Source organism: Balaenoptera musculus, chromosome 8 (assembly GCF_009873245.2).
Source record: "Balaenoptera musculus isolate JJ_BM4_2016_0621 chromosome 8, mBalMus1.pri.v3, whole genome shotgun sequence".
Classification (NCBI taxonomy): Eukaryota; Metazoa; Chordata; class Mammalia; order Artiodactyla; family Balaenopteridae; genus Balaenoptera; species Balaenoptera musculus.
In genome coordinates this window covers 98,613,377-98,634,958 of record NC_045792.1, presented here as the reverse complement: position 1 = coordinate 98,634,958, position 21,582 = coordinate 98,613,377, and the positions used below count along the sequence as shown (strand labels likewise).

At 38.5% G+C, this 21,582-nt stretch overlaps 1 protein-coding gene and 1 pseudogene across 3 annotated transcripts; both read left to right on the top strand.

Annotated features, from left to right (window-relative positions):
- The first annotated feature begins 392 nt into the window (after window positions 1-392).
- Window positions 393-1,563, top strand: LOC118899914 (annotated as a pseudogene).
- Window positions 1,564-3,350: 1,787 nt separating this feature from the next.
- Window positions 3,351-20,502, top strand: LOC118900008 (glycine N-phenylacetyltransferase). Of its 3 annotated transcripts, XM_036862126.1 has the most exons (7): window positions 3,351-3,567; window positions 7,086-7,182; window positions 9,416-9,511; window positions 14,546-14,653; window positions 16,450-16,576; window positions 17,428-17,599; window positions 19,670-20,502. In XM_036862126.1, exons 3-7 carry the CDS (start codon window positions 9,434-9,436, stop codon window positions 20,070-20,072), a joined length of 888 nt encoding a protein of 295 aa, XP_036718021.1. In that variant the 5' UTR covers window positions 3,351-3,567; window positions 7,086-7,182; window positions 9,416-9,433; the 3' UTR covers window positions 20,073-20,502. The 3 variants fall into 3 exon arrangements, with proteins under 3 accessions (XP_036718021.1, XP_036718022.1, XP_036718020.1); XM_036862127.1 differs by lacking the exons at window positions 3,351-3,567; window positions 7,086-7,182 and adding an exon at window positions 8,676-8,720; XM_036862125.1 differs by lacking the exons at window positions 3,351-3,567; window positions 7,086-7,182 and adding an exon at window positions 9,120-9,238.
- Window positions 20,503-21,582: the final 1,080 nt, after the last annotated feature.

The following is a 21,582-nucleotide window of genomic DNA, read 5'->3' as shown; positions in this document are numbered from 1 at the left end:
GTACACAACACCATCCAGCGAGTCAATCAGAATTGCATGATTTGTGCTAAAAATAAACCCAAAGACTGCTGTTGGACCTCCCCAGATGAGGACCCAACATAGGAACCTGTGCCACTGAGGACTGGACTCAAATGCCTTGAGCTGCAGGAGATTTCAGATATCTGCCAGTATTTGTGGATACTTTTTCAGGGTGGTTAGAAGCGTATCCCACCTGGACAGAGAGTCTCTGAAGAGGATGCCTGGGTCTTGAACAAACTGAAAGCTGAACGTGAGTGTGGTATCACCACTGATATCTCCCTGTGGAAATTCGAGACCAGCAAGTACTATGTGACCATCACTGATGCTCCAAGACACAGAGACTTTATCAAAAACATGCTGACTTTATCGAAATCATGTTGACCCAGGCTGACTATGCTATCCTGATTGTTGCTGCTGGTGTTGGTGAATTTGAAGCAGTTATCTCCAAGAATGGGCAGACCCATGAACATACCCTTCTGGCTTATACTCTGGGTGTGAAACAGCTAGCTGTTGGAGCTAACAGCTAGTTGTTGGAGCTAACAACAGATTCCACTGAGCCACCCTACAGCCAGAAGAGATATGAGGAGGTTGCTAAGTAAGTCAGCACCTACATTAAGAAAATTGGCTACAACCCTGACACAGTAGCATTTGTACCAATTTCTGGCTGGAATAGTGAAAACATGCTGGAGCCAAGTGCTAGCATGCCTTGGTTCAAGGGATGGACAGTCAGCCCTATAGATGGCAATGTCAGTAGCACCATGCTGCTTGAAGCTCTGGATTGCATCCTGCCACCAATTCATCCAACTGACAAGTCCTTGTGTCTGCCCCTCCAGGACATCTACAAAATTGGTATTGGTACTGTCCCTCTGGGTCGAGGGGAGACTGGTGTTCTCAAACCTAGCATGGTGTTCACCTTTGCTCCAGTCAACATTACAACTCAAGTAAAGTCTGTTGAAATGCACCATGAAGCTTTGAGTAAAGCCCTTCCTGGTGACAGTGTGGGCTTCAACGTCAAGAACATGTCTGTCAAAGATGTTCGTCATGGCAATGTGGTTGGTGACAGCAAAAATGACCCACTGATGGAAGCAGGTGGCTTCCAGCTCAAGTGATTATCTTGAACCATATCAGTGCTGGATATTCACCTGTGCTGGATTGTCACACAGCTCACATTGCTTGCAAGTTTGCTGAGCTGAAGGAGAAGACTGATCATCGTTCTGGGAAAAAGCTGGAAGATAGCCCCAGATTCTTGAAATCTGGTGATGCTGCCATCGTTGATATGGTTCCTGGCAAGCCCATGTGTGTTGAGAGCTTCTCTATCCTCCTCTGGTCATTTTGGTGTTTGTGACATGAGACAGATGGTTGCTGTGGCTATCATCAAAGCAGTGGATAAGAAGGCAACTGGAGTTGGCAAGGTCACCAAGTCTGCCCAGAAAGCTCAGAGGGCTAAATGAATATTATCCCCAATATCTGCCACCCCAGTCTTAATCAGTGGTGGAAGAACGGTCTCAGAACTGTTTGTCTCAATTAGCCATTAAAATTTAAAATAAAAGACTGGTGAATGATTAACAATGCATGATAAAGCTTTCAAAAGGGAAGGAGAATGCTTTGTGGACCACTTGTTTTGTGTATAGCAGTTTTTAAAATCAGCACTTTAGAAAAACTCACACATAAATAAAAAATCAGTACTTTTTAATTGGTTAAAGCCCTCCTGAAGGAAATTGTCCCCTGATCTGGATTAAGGCATTGGAACAACATTCATCCTGGAGACCACAATCAACAGGAAAAACTGAGAAAATGAATATTAATTTAACTTGGGATACAGCCTTGCCAGCTGCCCTGTCATGGATCAGTGGCTCCCAGAAGCAGGCTTAAATTAAGCCCCTTTGAAATATTGTATGATAGGCCATTCCAGGTGTCTGCCTGGGTGGGAGAATCCATAAATGCTCTAAAAGAACTAGCAGTTGCCAAATATGGTAGAACACTGAGCACTAAACTAAACTCTGTTCATGAGGTCAGCCTATCCAACTGAAGTAAATGGTAATTTCATTGTAGCTGGAGAAGCATCAACCTATTTGTTTATTTTTGTCCAAATAAATAGCCTAGGAATTTAGTATATGTATTGGGAACTGGAACCAAAACTCCAAGTTCAATTACAAATTAGACAACAAAATGCTAAGGGGTTTCATCAGATTCAAATAGTCGTAGATAAAAAAGGAAAGAGGATTTTACTACTGACTAAAGATTCTAAGGAATATTCATTGCCCCCATTCAGCAGAAAGTAGCCAGAGTGGTCTTCATCCCTTTCCCCACAAGATTGTGGAATGGACACTGACAGTGGGGAACTGTGATAGGGAACAACCTTTGTATTCTATTATAAGTTAATCACAAAAGAGATGTTGCCTATAAGCTTAAATTATACATAATGGCCCATCTCTGGGAACCCTGCCTCCCAGATAATGAGCATGAAGCTAAAATACCTTTGTTAAGCTCACAGGAAACATCCTGACCAGGTCCACCTGTGAATGACTGCAGGAAGGAAGAAATTAACACATCCTCTCCAGAGACTGACTGGAACCAGGAAATGTTTGGCTTTAGTCCCTCTCCTTCTAGTATAAAAGAAGCCTGAATTCTAACTCAGGCAAGATGGTTCTTTGGGACACAAGTCCACTAATTTTTGGTTTGTTGGCTTTCCAAATAAAGCTGCTATTCCTCGCCCCAACAACTTGTCTCTCGATTTATTGCCCTATTGTTCTGTGAGCAGTACGAGCTTGGACATGGTAATGTTATCTTCTAGACCTTACTCTATAACTTCTGAAAGTCAGCCATTATTTGTACTTTTATTCCCTTATGTATAAAATATTTTTTCTCTGGCTACTTTTAAGGTTATATCTTTAAATGGGGTTCTCAGTAGTTTAAATATATGCCCGGGTGTGGAGTTCCTTCTGTTTATTCTGTTTGAGGTTTACTGAGCTTATTCTAAGGGGGAGAATTCTAAACCCCTTAGTCTTTCCAAGTAATTTCTTTACTTATGGTAAAAAAAAAAAAAAAAAAAAAAAAAGAGCTCTGAATCTATACATCAAATCTAAACAATAGTTGTCCCTTGCTTTTGCTGCAGGTATTTATGAAAGGGAAGAGAAGGAAGTAGGTATTTCTTGTAGCGATCCACCTGCCTCCCCAGTTCTTAGCCAGCTGGTTTCACAGATCAGAGTTGCTGAGTGTTGGCAGGACCTTTAGGACCAGAAAGCAGCTCAGCCTTCTGGAAAAAGAGCCTCAGGAGGCACTCTGCCAATGTCTCAATGTTACAAAGCCATGTCCCTGAACATGGGACCCGGAGGGAGGGACTCCATCTCGCACTCCACTGCCAGGCATGCAGCTTGGTGCATGAATTCTATTACGAACCTCAGCTCAGCAGTTTTTGGATCAAACAGGTTAAAGTACACTTTTCAAGACCACTATACCCAGAAGACATATTTCATCTTCTGGAAAAATCGGCCACCTCTTTTTTTCTGAGGACCTCTGCAGAGACTGAATGAGAAGACAGCTTTGCAGGTGAGAACAAAGGATCGTTGCTCGGAGACACCTCATCTCCTTCTGTTTCCGCACTGAAATGGAATGAATCAAAATGCTGCTGTTGGATGTGGATAAGAATTTCTGAGCTCATCTGTGTTGAGGGTTATGTCAGATGAAAAGGAAACTATTCCCTTTGAGAAACCTGTATCAGGCATCTACTGTGTGTACGGCAGTATCCTAATTCTGTGAGAAGTTTTTCACTGGATAAAGACAGGCTTTTATTCTGAATTGATAAATGTGGAGCAGTTTGGGAGCTTGCCATTGGTTGATGGGTGATAGAAAATGTAATAGCATCTGGGACGGAATAGGCTGGTTCAGGTCTCAGTATATAACAGAGATTGTTGACATACTATGCAAATATGATCTTATTTAATCCTCTAGTAACATACTGAGTTACATAGTCAGATTTTTTTTCCCCCTTGGATAAATGATGGCCAGGGAAATTAAGTGCCCTCTTAAAGTGTCAAAGAGACAAGGTAGATTCTAGTAAAAGAATTACAATACAGATGATATTAAATATGAATGTAAAACCATAAAAAAGAATGCAATTTTGAAAATCTCAGCTGTAATGCCCCTATATTTGGTGTTTCCTTCTAATTTTTTATCTTTACATGATTTATGTAAATATGCACAGAAAAAGACTTTATAGCTAGTTAGAATTTTTGCACTGTCACTTTTATCCTTTTCATGTTCATCTTTAAGACTCTCTCATATGACAACATATATATCATAACTTTTATGTTAATGGGTTTTAGAGTAGTAAAATAATGATAGATCATAATTTATGTAGATTACAGAGAGACACTGAGATCGTGTCCAATACTTCCTTGTTACTTAATATTGTATTGCTTTACAAACTTTTTCAGAGTATTTTTCTTCATTTGGATTGTTTTCTTTGAATAAATTCCCAGTACTGGAATGGCTTTGTCAAAGGTTTCAAAGTGTGCTTTATAGGACTTTGCCCACTATCGATGCTGGCAACCCACTAAAATGAATCTCCTCAGTTTTAGTCAACCGCATTTACTGAACACCATATTTGTGTTTTCAGTGTGTGTGTGCACACACGTGCAGAAAGTCTTCCCAAATGTACTTGTTGATACTTTAATATCCCCAGTAATCCGGCATCAAATTGAACTTTTCATATTTTCATGTAATCTTTTTGTGAAATGCTCCTCGCTAATGTCTGATTAGTCTTTACAAATGAAACATGTCTACTACTGTCTTGATACTTTCCAAGATATGGCACAGGTACTTCTATTCTGGTCTGAGCCTTTTTTCAAAGGAGCAACTAGTAGAAATTCCCATGCCCAGAACATAGTTGGCCTTCTGCAAGTACTTGTTGAATGAATGAAGGAGTCTTTTCCCCCTTGGTAAGCAGAGTGACTAAATCGATTATGTTGATACAAATACATAGTACATTCAATCACTAAACAGACATTGAGTCCTTACTGTGTATAATAAACATTGAGAATAATAAAATAAATCATTTGAGGCCCTGCCCAGAGGACTGATAATCTAGAAGACAAAATGCAATTTATTGTAACAAGTTGTGTGATTGAAATATGTACATAATCTTAGGGGAGTGCAGAAAAGAGAGTGATTTGTTTTGTTTGGATTGAGGAAATAGAGGGAGTCAATAGGGGAAAATCTGAAATTTGAGTAAGACTTTGAAACGAGAGCAAAAGCTGGATTTAGAAGGTCTTCTGGAAGTAGAGCAGAAGTAAAATGAAGAAAGGCAGGAGTTGTTAAATCAGATACTGAGTTAAAGAAATATTCTGTGGTCTTGTGGGGAATAGAAGGACAACAGAGGAGACTTATATACTTTACCTTGATAGTAAAAAAAAAAAATTCATTTACAGGACTTAAGTGAGTCTTACCAGTCCCAGTGACTGCCCACAGCAGCTACAGTCAAGATACAAACAACACTTTAAAAATTAACTTAAAATGGGTTAAAGACTTAAATGTATTAAGACTTGAATTCGTAAAACTCCTAGAAGAAAACATGGGGGAAAAAACTTGATCTTGGTCTTGGCAATGAGTTTTTGGGTATGACAACAGAAGCACAAGCAACGAAAGCAAAAAATAAAGTGGGAGTATATCAAACTAAAAAGCTTATGGAGAGAAAAAAAACAATCAACAAAATAAACAACCTATGGAATGGGAGAAAATATTTGCAAACCAATAAGGGGTTAATATCCAAAATATGTAAAGAACTCATACGAGTGAAGAGCAAAATATATATATTGTATATATATTTAATCCTGTTTAAAAATGAGCAAAGAAGCCCTGAAAAGACATTTTTCCAAAGAAGACATACAAATGGCCAATAGGTACATGAAAAGATGCTCGAAACAAAATCACAATAAGATAATACCTCACACTTGTTTAAATGGCTATTATCAAGCAGATAAGAGATAAGTGTTGTCGAAGATGTGGAGAACAGGAAAACCTAATGCACTGTTGGTGGGATTATGAATCGGTGAAGCCACTATGGAAATAGTATGGAGGTTCCTATAAAAATTATAAATAGAACTACCATATGATCCAGTAACCCCACTTCTGGGTACATATCTGAAGGAAATTAAATCACTATCTTGAGGAGACATCTGCACCCCCATGTTCATTGCAGGATTATTCACAATAGCCAAGACATGGAAACAATCTAAGTGTCCATAGATGGATGAATGGATAAATAAGTTGTGGTATATCTATGCATTGGAATATTATTCAGTCATGAGAAAGAAGAAAATTCTGCCATTTGTGACATGGATAACTTGAGAGCATTATGCTAAGTGAAAAAAGTCAGATAGAGTAAGACAAATACGCTATGATCTCAGTTACATGTGGAATCTGAAAAAAACCAAACTGATAGAAACAGAGAAGAATGGTGGTTGCAAGCGACCCGGGGTTGGAGGAGATGCAAAGATGTTGGTCAAAGGGTACAAACTTCCATTTATGAGATAATTTCTGGAGATCTGGTGTGTAGCATGGTGACTATAATTAACAGTGCTGTATTATGTACTTGAAAGTTGCTAAGGAGTAGATCTTAAATGTTCTCACAACAATGCAAAAAGAAATATGTGATGTGATGGAGGTGATAACTAACCTTATTGTGGTAATCATTTTGCAATGTACATATGTATCAAATCATCACATTGTACACCTTAAACTTACACAACATTATATGTCAATCATATCTCAATAAAGGTGGGGAAAAAGAGAGATAACCACTCCCTTAGTGGTTCTGGTCAAGACTCTCCTCCCCTCAAATCATGATGGGACCTCCTGGTTAAATGAAGGGACTATTTTTCTCCCCAGATAACTGACAAAAATTCCAGGTAAAAGGGAACACATATGAAAAATCAAAACATTAATTTGTCCAAGATTCTCCAACATGTTAAAACAGCAGGATCAAAAAATGAAATGAAGTCTTTGATAACTGAAGCATGACTGCCAATAGACACAAACTAATACTAGTACCATTTCTCCAAGTACAGATTCTACCTGCTCATCCCAAAGGACCAGCCTTCCCAAAGGGCTGAGCTAAAGAGGAGCGGGCCCTGAACACAGGGACCAGAGAGTTGGGAAGCCAAAGTAAGTATTGGTATTTACTTACAAAGTAAGTATTTGGTATTTTTGGATACCAAAAATAGACCAGGGACGACCTTTAAAAGAACAGTCAGGAACATAGGTAAATAAATGAGTTTAAACAACAGTGACTCTCTCCTAATATCTACAGGGTTTTGCATATTCCAAGTTTAATGCCATTTTGAGTCTAACAAAACTTTCTCCATAGTTCTTGTCAGAAAGAGTTAGCCAGTCATTCCCAGGAATATGGCAGCTGACATCTAACACCATCCTCTCTTCAATGGCCAGTTCTAGTGCAATCTCCTTTAAGAACGCTATAAGCTTCCACTGAGAAGTATTCTCTGTCTTTTGTGAATCTCGTAGGCCTTAGGCAGAACATTTGATTTGCCACAGTCTTCTGTCTACATTTTTAGTCAGCATGTTATGATCCAATTCTTCTGATAATCCTAATTTCATACAGTGAGTCAAAATGTAGAAATGCTGCTTTATATTACATAGTAATATATACTATACACATCAGACTCTTAGGTTTAGGGATGGGATAAGGCTCAAGAAGAGGTGAGGATTGGGGATACGGTGACTGAATTCGTTTTCAATATCATTTGGTAATAAAAATGAGAAGAATAATTTATATTTTAAAGCATATCAAAATGGCTGCTTCAAAATGTCATGAATTCTATAGCATTGTAATTGCATATTTATGGGATAAGTTAGCTCTTTCTATGGGGCATGTGTTAGTTGTGTACATGTTTTATTTTCCTTATTAGATTATGAGTGCTTAAACGACAGGAAATCTAAGCTCACAGTTGCTCAGAGAGTTAGTTGATCAAAATTAAGTGTATCGGTCAGGGTCCAAGCGGAAAAGTAGATTTGTTACAGGGATTCGACCTTATGCAATTGTGTGGCCTAGTTCAGCAGTTTCTGTAAGGCTGTTTCTTCCCATCTGGTGCTGAAGACTGAAGTACACAGGGAAGGTAGCTGGGAAAGGAACGTGAGAGGGAGAAAGAACAAGCTGAAACCCACAGTATAAGCTGAGGCTCACGGGGCCGGAGAAACTTCGTCAGTCCTACCGACCCTGACCTTGGTAGAATGGGTGTCCCGCAGAAATCAGGTTCCTTTGTTAAGGAGCCAAACACCCACACCTGGCCCAGGTGACAGACAAGCTGAAGGCAGATCTGGGGAGAGTGAAGCACTTGCCAGCCCAGCCCCTACCTTGGGTCATGAGGTTAGCTGCAAAATGCCTGCTGCTTCAATTCTGCCCCCCAGGTCCTCCTTAGGAATCTCTCTGTGGCCCACCCTAGCTGGAAATGTACAGAGAAGGGAATTCTGAGAAATGTAGTTCAGTCTAGCTGAGGTGACACTCACCACGTTTGTTGAGATGACAGTGAGTTCTCAATAAATATTTATTGAGCGATTGCATAAGTGAATGACTGCATGGATGAATAAATCAATACTTAGGTTTCCAGACTAGTCACAAAAGTCTATTTCAATTATAATGAAGCCATACTAAGATACCGTTGAATAAAAATCAAGACCAGACTTTGGTAAGGAGAGCCTTTATTTGAAAGGATTATTTCAAGAGTGGGGAAAAGGACTGCTGTAATAGAAAGAGGGTATTATTTCAACAGGAGAACTCTTAGACCATAACATCTACAAACACCTGAAAGGTCAGGCAGGAAATGGTTATTCTTCTATGGAAAGGAGTAAGCAAGGTTCATGGAGGATCATTCTGAATGCCAGTGTTGGCTCGGGCTGAGGGTAGGTCACAGTGCAGAGCCCTGTGTGGAGGAGAGAAGCTTGATTAATGTGCACTCAAGCCTATAACTTTTGTTAAGACATCAGAACACTTTGTTCTGATGGTTCAGTGGGGATAAACAGTCAAGCTAACCATTTATGAAGGAAGAGTAAACAGAGCTACAAAGAACCCAGTTCTTCTGCCCATTTTTTAATTGGGTTGTCTGGGGGTGGGGTTGATGTTGAGTTGTATGAGCTGTTCATTTGTTGAAGATTGGGAATTTGAAGGCTTAGTAGCTGGACTTGTCATAGGTAACAGGGGGACATGGTGAGTCTTACTAAGCCAAACGGATGAAGGACAGTTCTTTGCAGGAAGACATTTCAAAAACACAAAGGGGACGGAGAGCTTTCTTTAGCAATTACTGTTTTCCAGGATAACAGGGCTTAGGTGTCTTTGTTTGTCTTGCAGCACTTCTCATCCCTTGGTTTTTGATCCTCTCTTTAGATTCAGGTACCTGCCAAGATGTTCCACTTACAAGGTCCACAACTGCTGCAGATGTTAGAGAAATCCTTGAGGAAGAGCCTCCCTGAGTCCTTAAAGGTGAGAGTGGAACATTCTTAGGGAAAAAAGGACTAGCAACAGCCTAAGAAAAAGGTGGGAAAGAGAACAAGCATTCACTGAGCACCTACTCTGTGCCAGACACTCACTCATCTTGCATCTCATTTAGTTTACATCATCTCTCTGCAAGGCAGGTACATCATGTCTGTAGAACCAAAGAGGAAACGGAGGCTCAGTTATATGACTTGACCAAGATCACAGCAATAGTGAGTGGCAATGCTATGATTTGAATCCACTATGTTCTTTGCTGTGTGATGACCCAAAAACTTTCCCTCGTGCCCTTTCAACTCTTAGGTTATATAACACTGGAAGTTTGTCCAGAACTGGCAAAGTTAATGTGTAATTTATTCTTCCCAAACAATCAAGTGCCTGATGAAAAGTTAACCATTATGATACTTCTTTGTAATTAACAACTGGTCAATTTCTGTTTTTGTCAAACCCCAAAGGATTATTATGTTTAACTTGGGGTGAGACAGAAATTGTGTTTAAGAAGTGATCTTATACCATAGAGAAGTGTTTTTTCTTGCAATAATATATGTTGCAAAGGGACAAGGCTATTGCTAGACAGTGCCACTGCATTATGATAAAGGCATTAATTCATCAAGGAGACATAAGAAAGGCTGAAATGTATACACCCAACAACAAAGGCTCAAAGTACCTGAGACAAAAACTGATAGAACTGAAAGAAGAAATAGGGAAACACACAGGTATAAAGACTTCAACATTCCTCTCTCAGCAATTTGTAGAATAGGCAGAAAACCTTTAAATATATGTGAACTTATTACATATGAAATACAATGAACCAGCTACTAATTGGCATTTATAGAATACTTCCCTCAACCACAGCAGAGTACATATTATTTTCAATTGCAAGTGGAACATTTACCAAAGTAGACCATAATTTAAAAAATTTTAGAAGAACTGAAATCATACCAAGCATGTCCTTGAACAATATAGAACTAAATTCAAAATTTAAAAAAACCTGAAAGGTGTCTGGGAAATACCTGAATTTCTAGAAATTATACACTTCTAAATAAATCATGCTTAAAAATCACAAGGAAAATTAGGAAGTATTTTAGTTGAATGAAAATAAAAATACAACTTTTGAAAAGTTTTGGGATGCAACTAAAGCAGTGATAACTGGGAAATAGATAGCATTAAGTGCTTATAGTAAAAAAGAATAATGGTCTCAAATCAATGCTTTAAGTTTCTACCTTAAAAACTAGAAAAAAAAGAGTAAATTAACCTCAAAGCAAACACAATTAAGAAAATTATGAAAGATAAGAGCTGAAATCAATAAATTTGAGAGGAGAAAAACAATTAAGAAAATCAATAAATCTAGGCTCTGGTTCAGTGAAAAAAACCAATAATGTTGGTAAAGTTCTAACCAAACTGACCAAGAAATAGAAGACACAAATTATAAATATCAGGAATAGAACAGGGAGCATTACTACAAACACAATAGACATTATAAAGATATTAGGATACACTATTTTCAATACTGAGCTCATAAATTTTGCAACGTATGTTCTGTGAAAAGCACAAATTACCAAAGGTCACTGAAGAAGAAAAATGCAAACTGTATTGTCCTATATCTATTGGAGAAATTGATTTTGTAATTTAAAACATTCCAACAAAGAAAACTCCATGCCCAGATGGTGTCAGTGGCAATTTCTACTACACATGTAAGGAAAAAATAATACCCCTTCTACACAAACTCTTGCAGAATAGAGTAGAGGAGAAAATACTTCCCAAATCATTTTATGAGTCCAGAATTACCCTGATACCAAAATCAGAAGTGGGTACCACAAGAGAAGAAAACTACAGAACAATATCCCTTGTGAACAGAGACTACCCTCAACAAAATACTATCAAGTCAAATCCATCAATATATTGAAAGGATAATACATCATAACCAAGGGGAGTTTATCTTGGAAATGCAAGGCAGGTTCAACATTCAAAAATCAATCAATGTAATTCACCATATCAACAGACTAAAAAAGAAAAACCATATGATCTTCTCTCAATAGATGCAGAAAAAAATATTTGACAAAATGTAATATTCCTCATAGAAATAAAGCTCTCAGCAGACTAGGAATTTCTTCAACCTGATAAAAAGCATACTGGAAAAATCTACATCTATCATCATACTAAATAGTGAAAGAGTGAATGTTCCTCCTAAGATCGGTAACAAGGCAAAGATATTCATTCTCACATTTCTATTCAACATGGTACTGGATATCTTAGCCAGTACAATAAGGCAGGAAAAAGAAATAAAAGACATATGTATTGGAAAGAAATAAATTAGTGTTTATTCACAGACGGTATGATTGTGTAATGTAAAAAACCCTAAGGAATCTACCAAAAAGCAACCCTAAAAAGCTCCTAGATATATAACTAAGTTTAGCAAAGGCTTTAAGGTGAATATCTATAATACAAAAATTGTTTTTCTATGTGCTAGCAATGAACAATTGGAATTAAAAATTAAAAATCAATACCTTTATAAGCACCCCTCCCAAAAAACCAACAAGAGACAACAACAACAAAAAACCTTAGGTATAAACTGTTAATTTACAAGGCTTGTCTCTAAAATAAAGCTCATTTTCTTTTGTTGATGAATCACAGCTCTGGACTTCTCAGGGCAGCATGAATATGATGTATAATTCAGTATAGTTAATTACACTGATCATGCTGATGGGAAACGTGGAAGGAAGAGCATCATATTACACCTTTTTTTACCTTTTTCTGGTGCTCTGACACCTTGTATAGGGATCATGTGTAGACTCAGCCATGAGTGCTGAGTGTAGCCCAGAGACACTGATCCTTCTGACTGAGGTAGGGTAGGGAACTGTCGAAAGGAACAAGGTCAGGAGTCAGACTGTTCTGACCCCACAAATTCATTGTTTTCTGGGTAACACTGCAAAAATTAAACATCTCTAAGTCTCAGTGCTCTTGCATGTAAAATGAGTAATACCGGAAAGTAAATACTCTCGGTAGACATTCCTCAACCTTAAACAGGGTTATGATTACCTTGCAGAGCTGTTGGGAGGATTAAATAAAATATGATAAAATTTATAGCCAACACTTCTGGAACACTTACCAAATATCAGACACTACACAAAGTGTTTGACATGAACTCAAAAGTCTAACTCAAAAGTCTTTTGTATTTTTTTTAGGAGGGGGAGTTACTAAATCAGTTAGGTGCTCTGTGGACTGAGATATTTTTATCTTGAGTGGCTGCTTTGAAAAGTTTTCCAGGTTAAATTGTTTTCTTCCATCTCTATAGGGTAGATCTCTGATGTTTGAACTGTTATTTACTTCTTGTGTTAAGTGGATCCCAACTTTTTGGAAAAAATTCTTGGCACTACTAGCCTTAGCCAGCTCTCTTGCGAGGCAAAGTAACCCACAATATGAGATCCTCGGTTTTAATGAGTAAATAATGGTTCTTTTCCTCTCTACTCAGTTGATTCTTTGATGACATAGTTTTTTTCCCATAAGCAGAAATCTAGAATATTTGTAGGAATGGTTCTTGTTACAAACGTATGACCTAAAACTCATTCTCATTCAATACTCACTAAAGTCTCAAGTGAGAGAAAAATTTGTGTATCATGGTCTGAGGACGGCCCATCTCTTTCTCAAAGTAGTGGAAACTGTTATAAATAGGTTTATCTCACATGTTAACCCCAATTCATTCAATTTGTAGTGGCTGCCTGCATCACTGTGTTCAGGCTTAGTGTTGCTACCATGTGCACAGAAATGTGATATATAAATGTCACTGGTTCCAAACTCCAATGTTTAAAAAATGTATTTTTATTATTTTTTATTTTCCCTAAAACTGCATTTAATTTCTATATTGAGCCCCTGCTGATGGCAGAAATTTAATAATTTTATTAAAAAACAGTAAAGTCAAAGTTTGCCTCCCCCTCTTTCCCTTTAGTCTGACATAAACATTTCATGGCAAAGGTAGGGAGGCACAGGGTGAGGTGTGGTCCTTTGTCACTGAAATGTTCACCATTCCATTGGTCCCTGGTCTTTGGCATCCTTCCATACCATCTGCTGAGGCCTCATGTTTCCAATGCATTTAGGTCCTGAGGTCTGCCCTAGTATGTACTACTGTTTTTCCCCTCCCCACAACCGCAGGGTCCATTCTAGTTTGGAGAATCTCTCTTTCTCAGCCTCTTCAGTGTTTTGAGGGCACCAATGTTTGAACCGATGCTTGTAGTAAAGATTAAACAGATTGCCCAATATGTGATGTTCTTGGACCTTGGTCACCAAAGCTTGTGTTCTTAATACTATGCTCTGTCTCTACTTATTAAGTAGGCAGGAGTTCATTTAACCTTTCTGGAAGGTAATTTGGAGATGTGTGTAAGAAAGAAAATCTTTAAACTGCAGTTGACGTTTGATCTAGAAATTCCCCTTCTAGAATTTGTAATATCAGGCATATTTGCAAAGATTTATGCAAAAAAAAAAGGTAATTGAAGAAAAAACTGTTAAAAATTAGAAAACACTGAAATGACCAGCAATAAGAGATAGTAAAATCGAATTAGAGTCCTTCCATATAATGGCTATTATGCTGTCATTAAAAATGACTATGTAGATTTGTGTTTACTGACATGGAAATACGCTCATAGTATAGTGTGTATGTGTATGTATGGGGGGGAAATAGATGTTAAATTAATATGTATTAGGTAATTTCATGTTTAAAAACTATGTGTAAATAAACGGAATAAAATGGAAAGAGAACACTAAATTCTACAATGTGATAGTAGATGATTTTTAATTTATTCATTTTATTTATCTGGATTTTAAAATATATTCATATAATATTCTCATTGTTTGACCCCAAAATCTATTTCCATTTGGAGTAATAAAGTAGAACCTGAAGATTGAACTGAATGCCCTATTAGGTACTTACCCTCATTTCATAGAAACAGACTTTGAACTGATCAAACGCAAGGCACTTTGCCATCCCTTCCTAATAAGCTGACCTTCTCTCACTTTGTCGGGATACTGCAGGTTTATGGGACTGTCTTCCACATGAACCAGGGAAACCCTTTCAAGCTAAAGGCCCTGGTGGACAGGTGGCCTGATTTCAATACAGTGGTTATCCGCCCTCAGGAGCAGGTAAGGTGCCAGATGTGGAATGAATATGCATCTATGTTTGTATTTGCTATGAACCTACCATGTACCTTGCAATGTGGTAGACCCTGGGGATACCAAAATGAATTGCAGTGATAGTGAACAAGTCCTTGTCCTCAAGAACTTCACAGCCTGGAGGGAAACACAGACAAGCAGATAAATTACAACATGCTTTGAAAATGTACAAAAACATACGAGATACAGAAGTAGCACTGACCAAGAGATGATTGAAACTATGGATGTCAGGGGATGCAGGAAGAGGATTAGAGAGCTTTCATGACAGACATGTCACCAAAACTGAATTTTGAAGAATAATAGGTTTTTGACAGGTTGACAAGAGCAGAGATTGCATTCTAAGCAGAGAAAATAACACCCAAAAATATGTGAAGTTAAACATGAATAATGTTAAGGAAATATAAAGAACAAATTACAATGCTTGTATTTGGGAATATATTTTCAGTACCAGACTTTTAAAAATCACTCAAACTAAGTGGTTAATCTGTTTCAAATATAAATATGTTCGCAAGCATATTGCAAATATAAAATAAAAATTCATCTCATCGTATTTTGATATAAATTATTTACAAGTAAAATTTAAATGTATAGTGACTTTAAAAAAGCAAATTAAACATAATACAAAAATAAAGATAATTTAATTATTGAAATCTAAAAATGGAATAATATTCGCTTTTATATGCAACCTTTAAAACAGAGATTGTGGGACTTCCCTGGTGGCGCAGTGGTTAAGAATCCACCTGCCAATGGCAGGGGACACGGGTTCGAGCCCTGGTCTGGGAAGATCCCACATGCCGCGGAGCAACTAAGCCCGTGCGCCACAACTACTGAGCCTGCGCTCTAGAGCCCATGTGCCACAACTACTGAGCCCTCGTGCCACAACTACTGAAGCCCGCGCATCTAGAGCTCGTGCTCCTTAACAAGAGAAGCCACCGCAATGAGAAGTCTGCGCACAATGAAGAGTAGCCCCCGCTCACTGCAACTAGAGAAAAGCCTGCGCACAGCAGCAAAGACCCAATGCAGCCAAAAATAAATTAATTAATTAATTAAAAAAAAACAAAACAAAACAGAGATTGTTGGTGGTATTAATGCTGAGGGCATTTCTGTACAACAGCTTCCAGCTGTTCTACCCTTGTTGGGTAGTTGTTCTCTCCTTCCTTTGCCTTCAAAATAAATCTCATTCTTTATTAATTTTGAGGAGATCTTGTTGCGCAAATTTTGCATTTCAGTTTTGTTGGGAATATGAATTATTTCTTAAACAATAGTGCATTGTGGTTTACATTTTAAAGATATCATGTGTCTTCACTCTGTATAGCTTTATCACATGTGAGAATTCTAATACAAAGTTACCTGTGTCAATTTCAATATTGTTTTCATAATCCATTTGTTCTGAGACTCTTTGAAACAGAGTAACATTTACTCTTGTAATGGAAACTTGTCTTTGACAAAAATTCCTTCCTTCTCCTGAGGATTACAGAATTACTGAAGAATGCTTTGTAAACTGGTATGTGTTTGGCTGATTTGAAATTGTAATGTAACATATAAATACCTAGTTCATCAAGTTTTTCTTACTCATAAGTGGAATAATTCATTAAATCCTTTACTTAGTCTTATGATATAAATGATTCAGGAATGATGATAGTACATCAAGAAGAATATCAATATTTAGGTTTGTAAAATATCACTGTATAATGAAATACCAAGCACAAGTATTCCAATCACTGGGTATAATCAATTTGATTTATTTATATTACCCAACCAAACAGGAGATGGCAGATGACTTTGATCACTACACCAACAGCTACCAAATCTATTCTAAGGACCTCAAGAACTGTCAAGAATCCCTTAGCACATCAGACGTCATCAACTGGAAACAACATTTGCAGATCCAAAGTATGGAAGGGATCTGGGATGTGTGCTGGCTGCTAGGACTGCTCATATCTATATACCTGTAGGGTCACTTTTTATCCTGAGTACATTCCCCTACAACCTTTATTTCCTTTTACCAAACTCCAGACACTCAGCTGATGTTCATTCCCTATATCAGCTGCCACCATCTCTTCAGTGGAGTTGAATTCAAACATTGCAAACTCTAAGGTTCTTTTAAGAACGTGTGAGTGATGCAAGTTCTCGTTACCGGAGGATTCATGATATATTTTTCAGACATATTCAGGATCCCTTAGGGTGATTGGATGTGACAGCAGAGCTCCCCCTCTGGCCTTCCATTCCTAGAATTAGAATGATAAGACCTTGTGCCACTGAGCACCACCCCAGTCACAAGAACAGCTGTCATTGTTGGAGTCAGACTCCCTTGGGTGACATCCTTGCTCTGCCTGTTACTTGTTTTGTGATCTTGAGCAAGTGTTGTAACTTAACTATTATTCAGTTCCCTCACATATAAAAAATGAAGATAATAAAAGTACCTAAAACATAAGGTTAATGTAAGCATTAAATGTGGTATCAGACCAATACCTGGGCATGTAGTATGTGAACATGCAAGGTTGCCTACTGTTTTCTAAATACCAATTCTCCTCGATTTCACAGTACTATAGTCAGGATTTCTAGTATCTCTGTATTGCAGAAGAGAAAACATGCTTAGGTAATGACATGGCCATGGTCACATGGTCATTTGCAACAGCAGAGGCAACATTGTCTGACTTTAAGTCCTGCATAGCTTCTGTTGGGAAGCTTCATGAAGCATCTAAATGGACAATTGCTTCTCTCCTAACTTTATCCCTCTCTAGGTTCACAGTCCAGTCTGGATGAGGTGATACGGAATCTTGCAACCACTAAATTCGTTAAGGTCAAGCAAACACAATGCATTCTCTATATGATGTCTGAGACAGCGAGGAAACTTCTTCCTTCCCTGCCGGAGACAAAGAACTTACCTGCTGGATATGGCAGACCCAAAGCCATGTGAGTTTGAAAAAAGACACTCTGCACTATTCACATCTTTCACTATTGAAGTAGCCTCCCAACTTCTCTCCTTATATTCACTCTTGTCTCCCTACAATCCATTTCCAGGGTGATTGCTTTTAGTATGTAATGTGGATTATGTCCATTCACCCGCAAAGAAGCCATTGAGGTTTCTCAGCATACTTTTAATAAAACCAAACTCCTTCATGGACTTTCAAGGTCCTGTAAGACCTGGAACCCATCACCTTTTGGACTTCATTCTGTCCCTCTAGCTAACTCCCACCAGCAGCTCTGGCCATCTTTCTGCAGCTCGATCTCATACATTCACACATGTATTTGCACTTTGTCTGCCTACAATGTCCTTTCCTCTGATCTTCATATATTTGCCTCTTTCTTGCCATTCATACTCTCAAATGTAATTTCCTCAGAGAGTTCTTCTCAGAGAACCCTGTCTAAAACCACCGCTTCCCATAAGTCTTCAACCGCAAAACCCAATTTTTATTCTTTATTGCATTTATCATTATCTGAAATCAGCCTGTTTGTGTATGTATTGACCTGTTTGTTCTTTGACCCTCTCCCCTACAACATTTCAAACTCCACAAGTGCAGCGACCTTCTTTATGTTGTTCACTGATAGATCCTCAATAACCAGACTGAACACATAGCAGATGCTTGAAAAATACCCATTTAATGAATTCACAGAGCAAAAGTTTTCCAGTAAAAAGAATTTAAACAGGGGGCTTCCCTGGTGGCGCAGTGGTTAAGAATCCGCCTGCCAATGCAGGGGACACGGGTTCGAGCCTTGGTCTGGGAAGATCCCACATGCCGCGGAGCAGCTGGGCCCATGAGCCACAATTACTGAGCCTGCGCGTCTGGAGCCTGTGCTCCGCAGCAAGAGAGGCTGCGATAGTGAGAGGCCTGCGCACTGCGATGAAGAGTGGCCCCCACTTGCCACAACTGGAGAAAGCCCTCGCACAGAAACGAAGACCCAACACAGCCATAAATAAATAATAAATAAAATTTAAGAAAATATATAGAAAGTGAAAAAGGCAGATGTTTAAAAAAAAAAAAAAGAATGTAAACAAATTATATATTTTCCCCCATTGATGTCCAGTCTAACACTGAATAGAACTGAATACTGATGGTGCAGATTTGAGCTGGAGATGCCCAATCCTATGACCCTCTGTGTGTTAATATACCTGGAAAAGCTTTATTCACATTTGTATCACACATGACACCTGAAAAGCACCTGCACATCTATAATCTCATTTGATTCTCCTGTCCACCCCATGAGATAGACAAGGTAGGAGATATTATCCCTAGTTTCCTGACAGAAAATAGGCTCAGATAATGAAACAGCTTGTTCAGGTCACATGGATGGTTAAGGGCATAATGGGCTTGAGTCTAGATCTCCTAGTTCCACATGGTGGGCTCTTTCTAGGACACACCCCGAAGCCTCTTTACAGCCTGCAGATACCTTCAGATTCAGTGTTCTGTACTTCGGGGGTCGCCTGCATGCCACATCACTCCCCCTCTCTGGACTTCAGTTCCCACAGTGGCCAAGGACCCTCTGACGCCAACATTCTAAGATTCCATGATTCTATGCTCTGGCTTTATATACAGCTTGCTAGCATGTGCTTTGGGGCACTTGCCTATTTTCTGTTTACCTATTTTTCTTATCTGTAAAATGGGGGTGATATCAATTCCCTCATATTAAGGGGAGAGTCACTGCATTGCTGAAAGGACCGATACTTAATTTTTATGTACTTCTTATTGTTTATGGGCACAAGTCCTAGGTACTCATGATGTAATTGCTCTTATATCAGTATTTGAGGAAGGTACTATTAACATCCCCACTTTATAAAGAAGAAATGGAGGCAGAGAGACATTATGTTGCCTGCTCGAGATCACACAACTAGACAGATTATGAATCCCGGTGGTCTGGTTGCAGAATCTATACCTTTACCTGTGCTCTCATTTGCATTGTCTGAAGACAATTTGGGGGCAAACAAATATAATACTCCACAGTATGTGTGATTCATGGACTGTTCTTTTTCCTTCTTCTCAATAGTAACCAAGAGATGTTTAAACTCTCATCCCTGGATCCTATCCACGCTGCCATGGTGAATAAATTCTGGCATTTCGGTGGCAATGAGAGGAGCCAGCGATTCATCGAGCGCTGTATCCGGACCTTCCCCACCTTCTGCCTGCTGGGGCCTGAGGGGACCCCTGTGTCCTGGTCCCTGATGGACCAGACAGGAGAGGTGCGGATGGGGGCCACCCTGCCTGAGTACCGGGGCCAGGGTCTCGTCTCCCATATGTTGTTTGTCCACGCCCACACTCTGGACAAACTCGGCTTCCCCGTATATAACCATACAGACAGAGCCAACAAAATCGTACAGAAAATTAGTCACAATCTGCAACATATCCCCATGCCCTGTGATTGGAACCAGTGGAACTGTGTGCCTCTGTGAAGCAGCCACGAACCCAAGACAGTGCTGGGTGGGCTGGTCATGTGGCAAGAGATGCTGAGCAGGGGGCAGAAAGAAAGAATAAACTGTAATCAGCAGTAAAGCAGTGTGTGTTGTTTGGGCTCTGGGGAAGCAGCGTGAGTGGTCAACAGAACCACCAGAGTCCCTACTCCCAAATCACTCATGAATTTCCCTTTGGGTCCAGCAGACCTTCCTATTTCCTTCACGTTCCAACCCTGGCAACCACCATTCTATTCTGTGTTTCTGTGAGTTCAACTTTTTTTTTTTTGAAGATCCCACGTATAAGTGATATCATGCAGGATTTCTGTTTCTGTCTGGTTTATTTTACTGGTTCACAATTTTCTTCTAATACATATGGCTAGTAAGGAAACTATCCATAATCAATAAGGAATAAATGCAACCCACTGTTCTAGTGGTGCCATTATTCTTCTTTCCAGCACCATCATATCTATCTCTATTTAGAACGTGTACATGGAATGCAGAGCAAGACAACTTAAGTACTATAGCTTGTCATATCACAATAGCAGGACAATTTAACATCTTGTTTTCCAGAAACAGTACACATGCAAAAAGAAAATTGTTATTTAACAATAACTGTTAAAATGTATGTGGCAGAGATACTTTAAATTTGAGGTAAATCAGGAAAAATCTATAAAATTGGATCAAATTTGTGGGATTTTTATCACACATAACATTTGTACATTCTGTGAACTAGGTTAAATCTATAAATATTGAATATGACTTTTTTTTCTAAATTGACAAGATAAAAAAAATTGGCATGTTATCAACTTGATTCAAGTTGCAGGATGAATATGAATTACTTGTATTACAAGTATGTATTACTTGTATTACAAGACTACTCTAGGTAGAAAGGGATACTTCAAATGTAATGTTCTTTTGTGTGTAAAGAGGAGTTTTACAATTAATATCAGCCATTATTCTCATACCAAGCTGTAGGACATTTTATACAATTTAATAAAGGAATTTACATATTGAAAACCCTCCAGCTAACATTGTATGCTATGCACTAATGTGCTGTGCGGTTTCAGAAAATTAAAGCTTCGAAAATGTTCAGGAAGATGACTTTACTCTCAACTTTCTCTTGTAGTACAATCCACCCTTCTAAGAGTTCAGAAAGGAAACAGAAAAAATGTTGCATTGTCGTCAAATATATTTTTAAGATAATGAATTTTTTGTCTTCCTCAAAAGGAATTTGAGAATAGGATATAATAGTGCATTGTGTACTAATCTATAGTGGTATGTATCTATATATTTATGTATATATATTTTTTTCCTTCAAGACACAGGAATTTTAAAAAATTCTCACATCTCAATAAAGCCATGAAACAACAAAATTCTCACATCTCTAATGAATTAGGGTAATCATAGGTATGATTATCAGAGAAGAAAGACACTGAGGATGTACCAGTGGTAGAAAAAAAATAAGAATTCTCCAAGCTGATACATCAAGGTAGAAGCACTTCCTTATTTT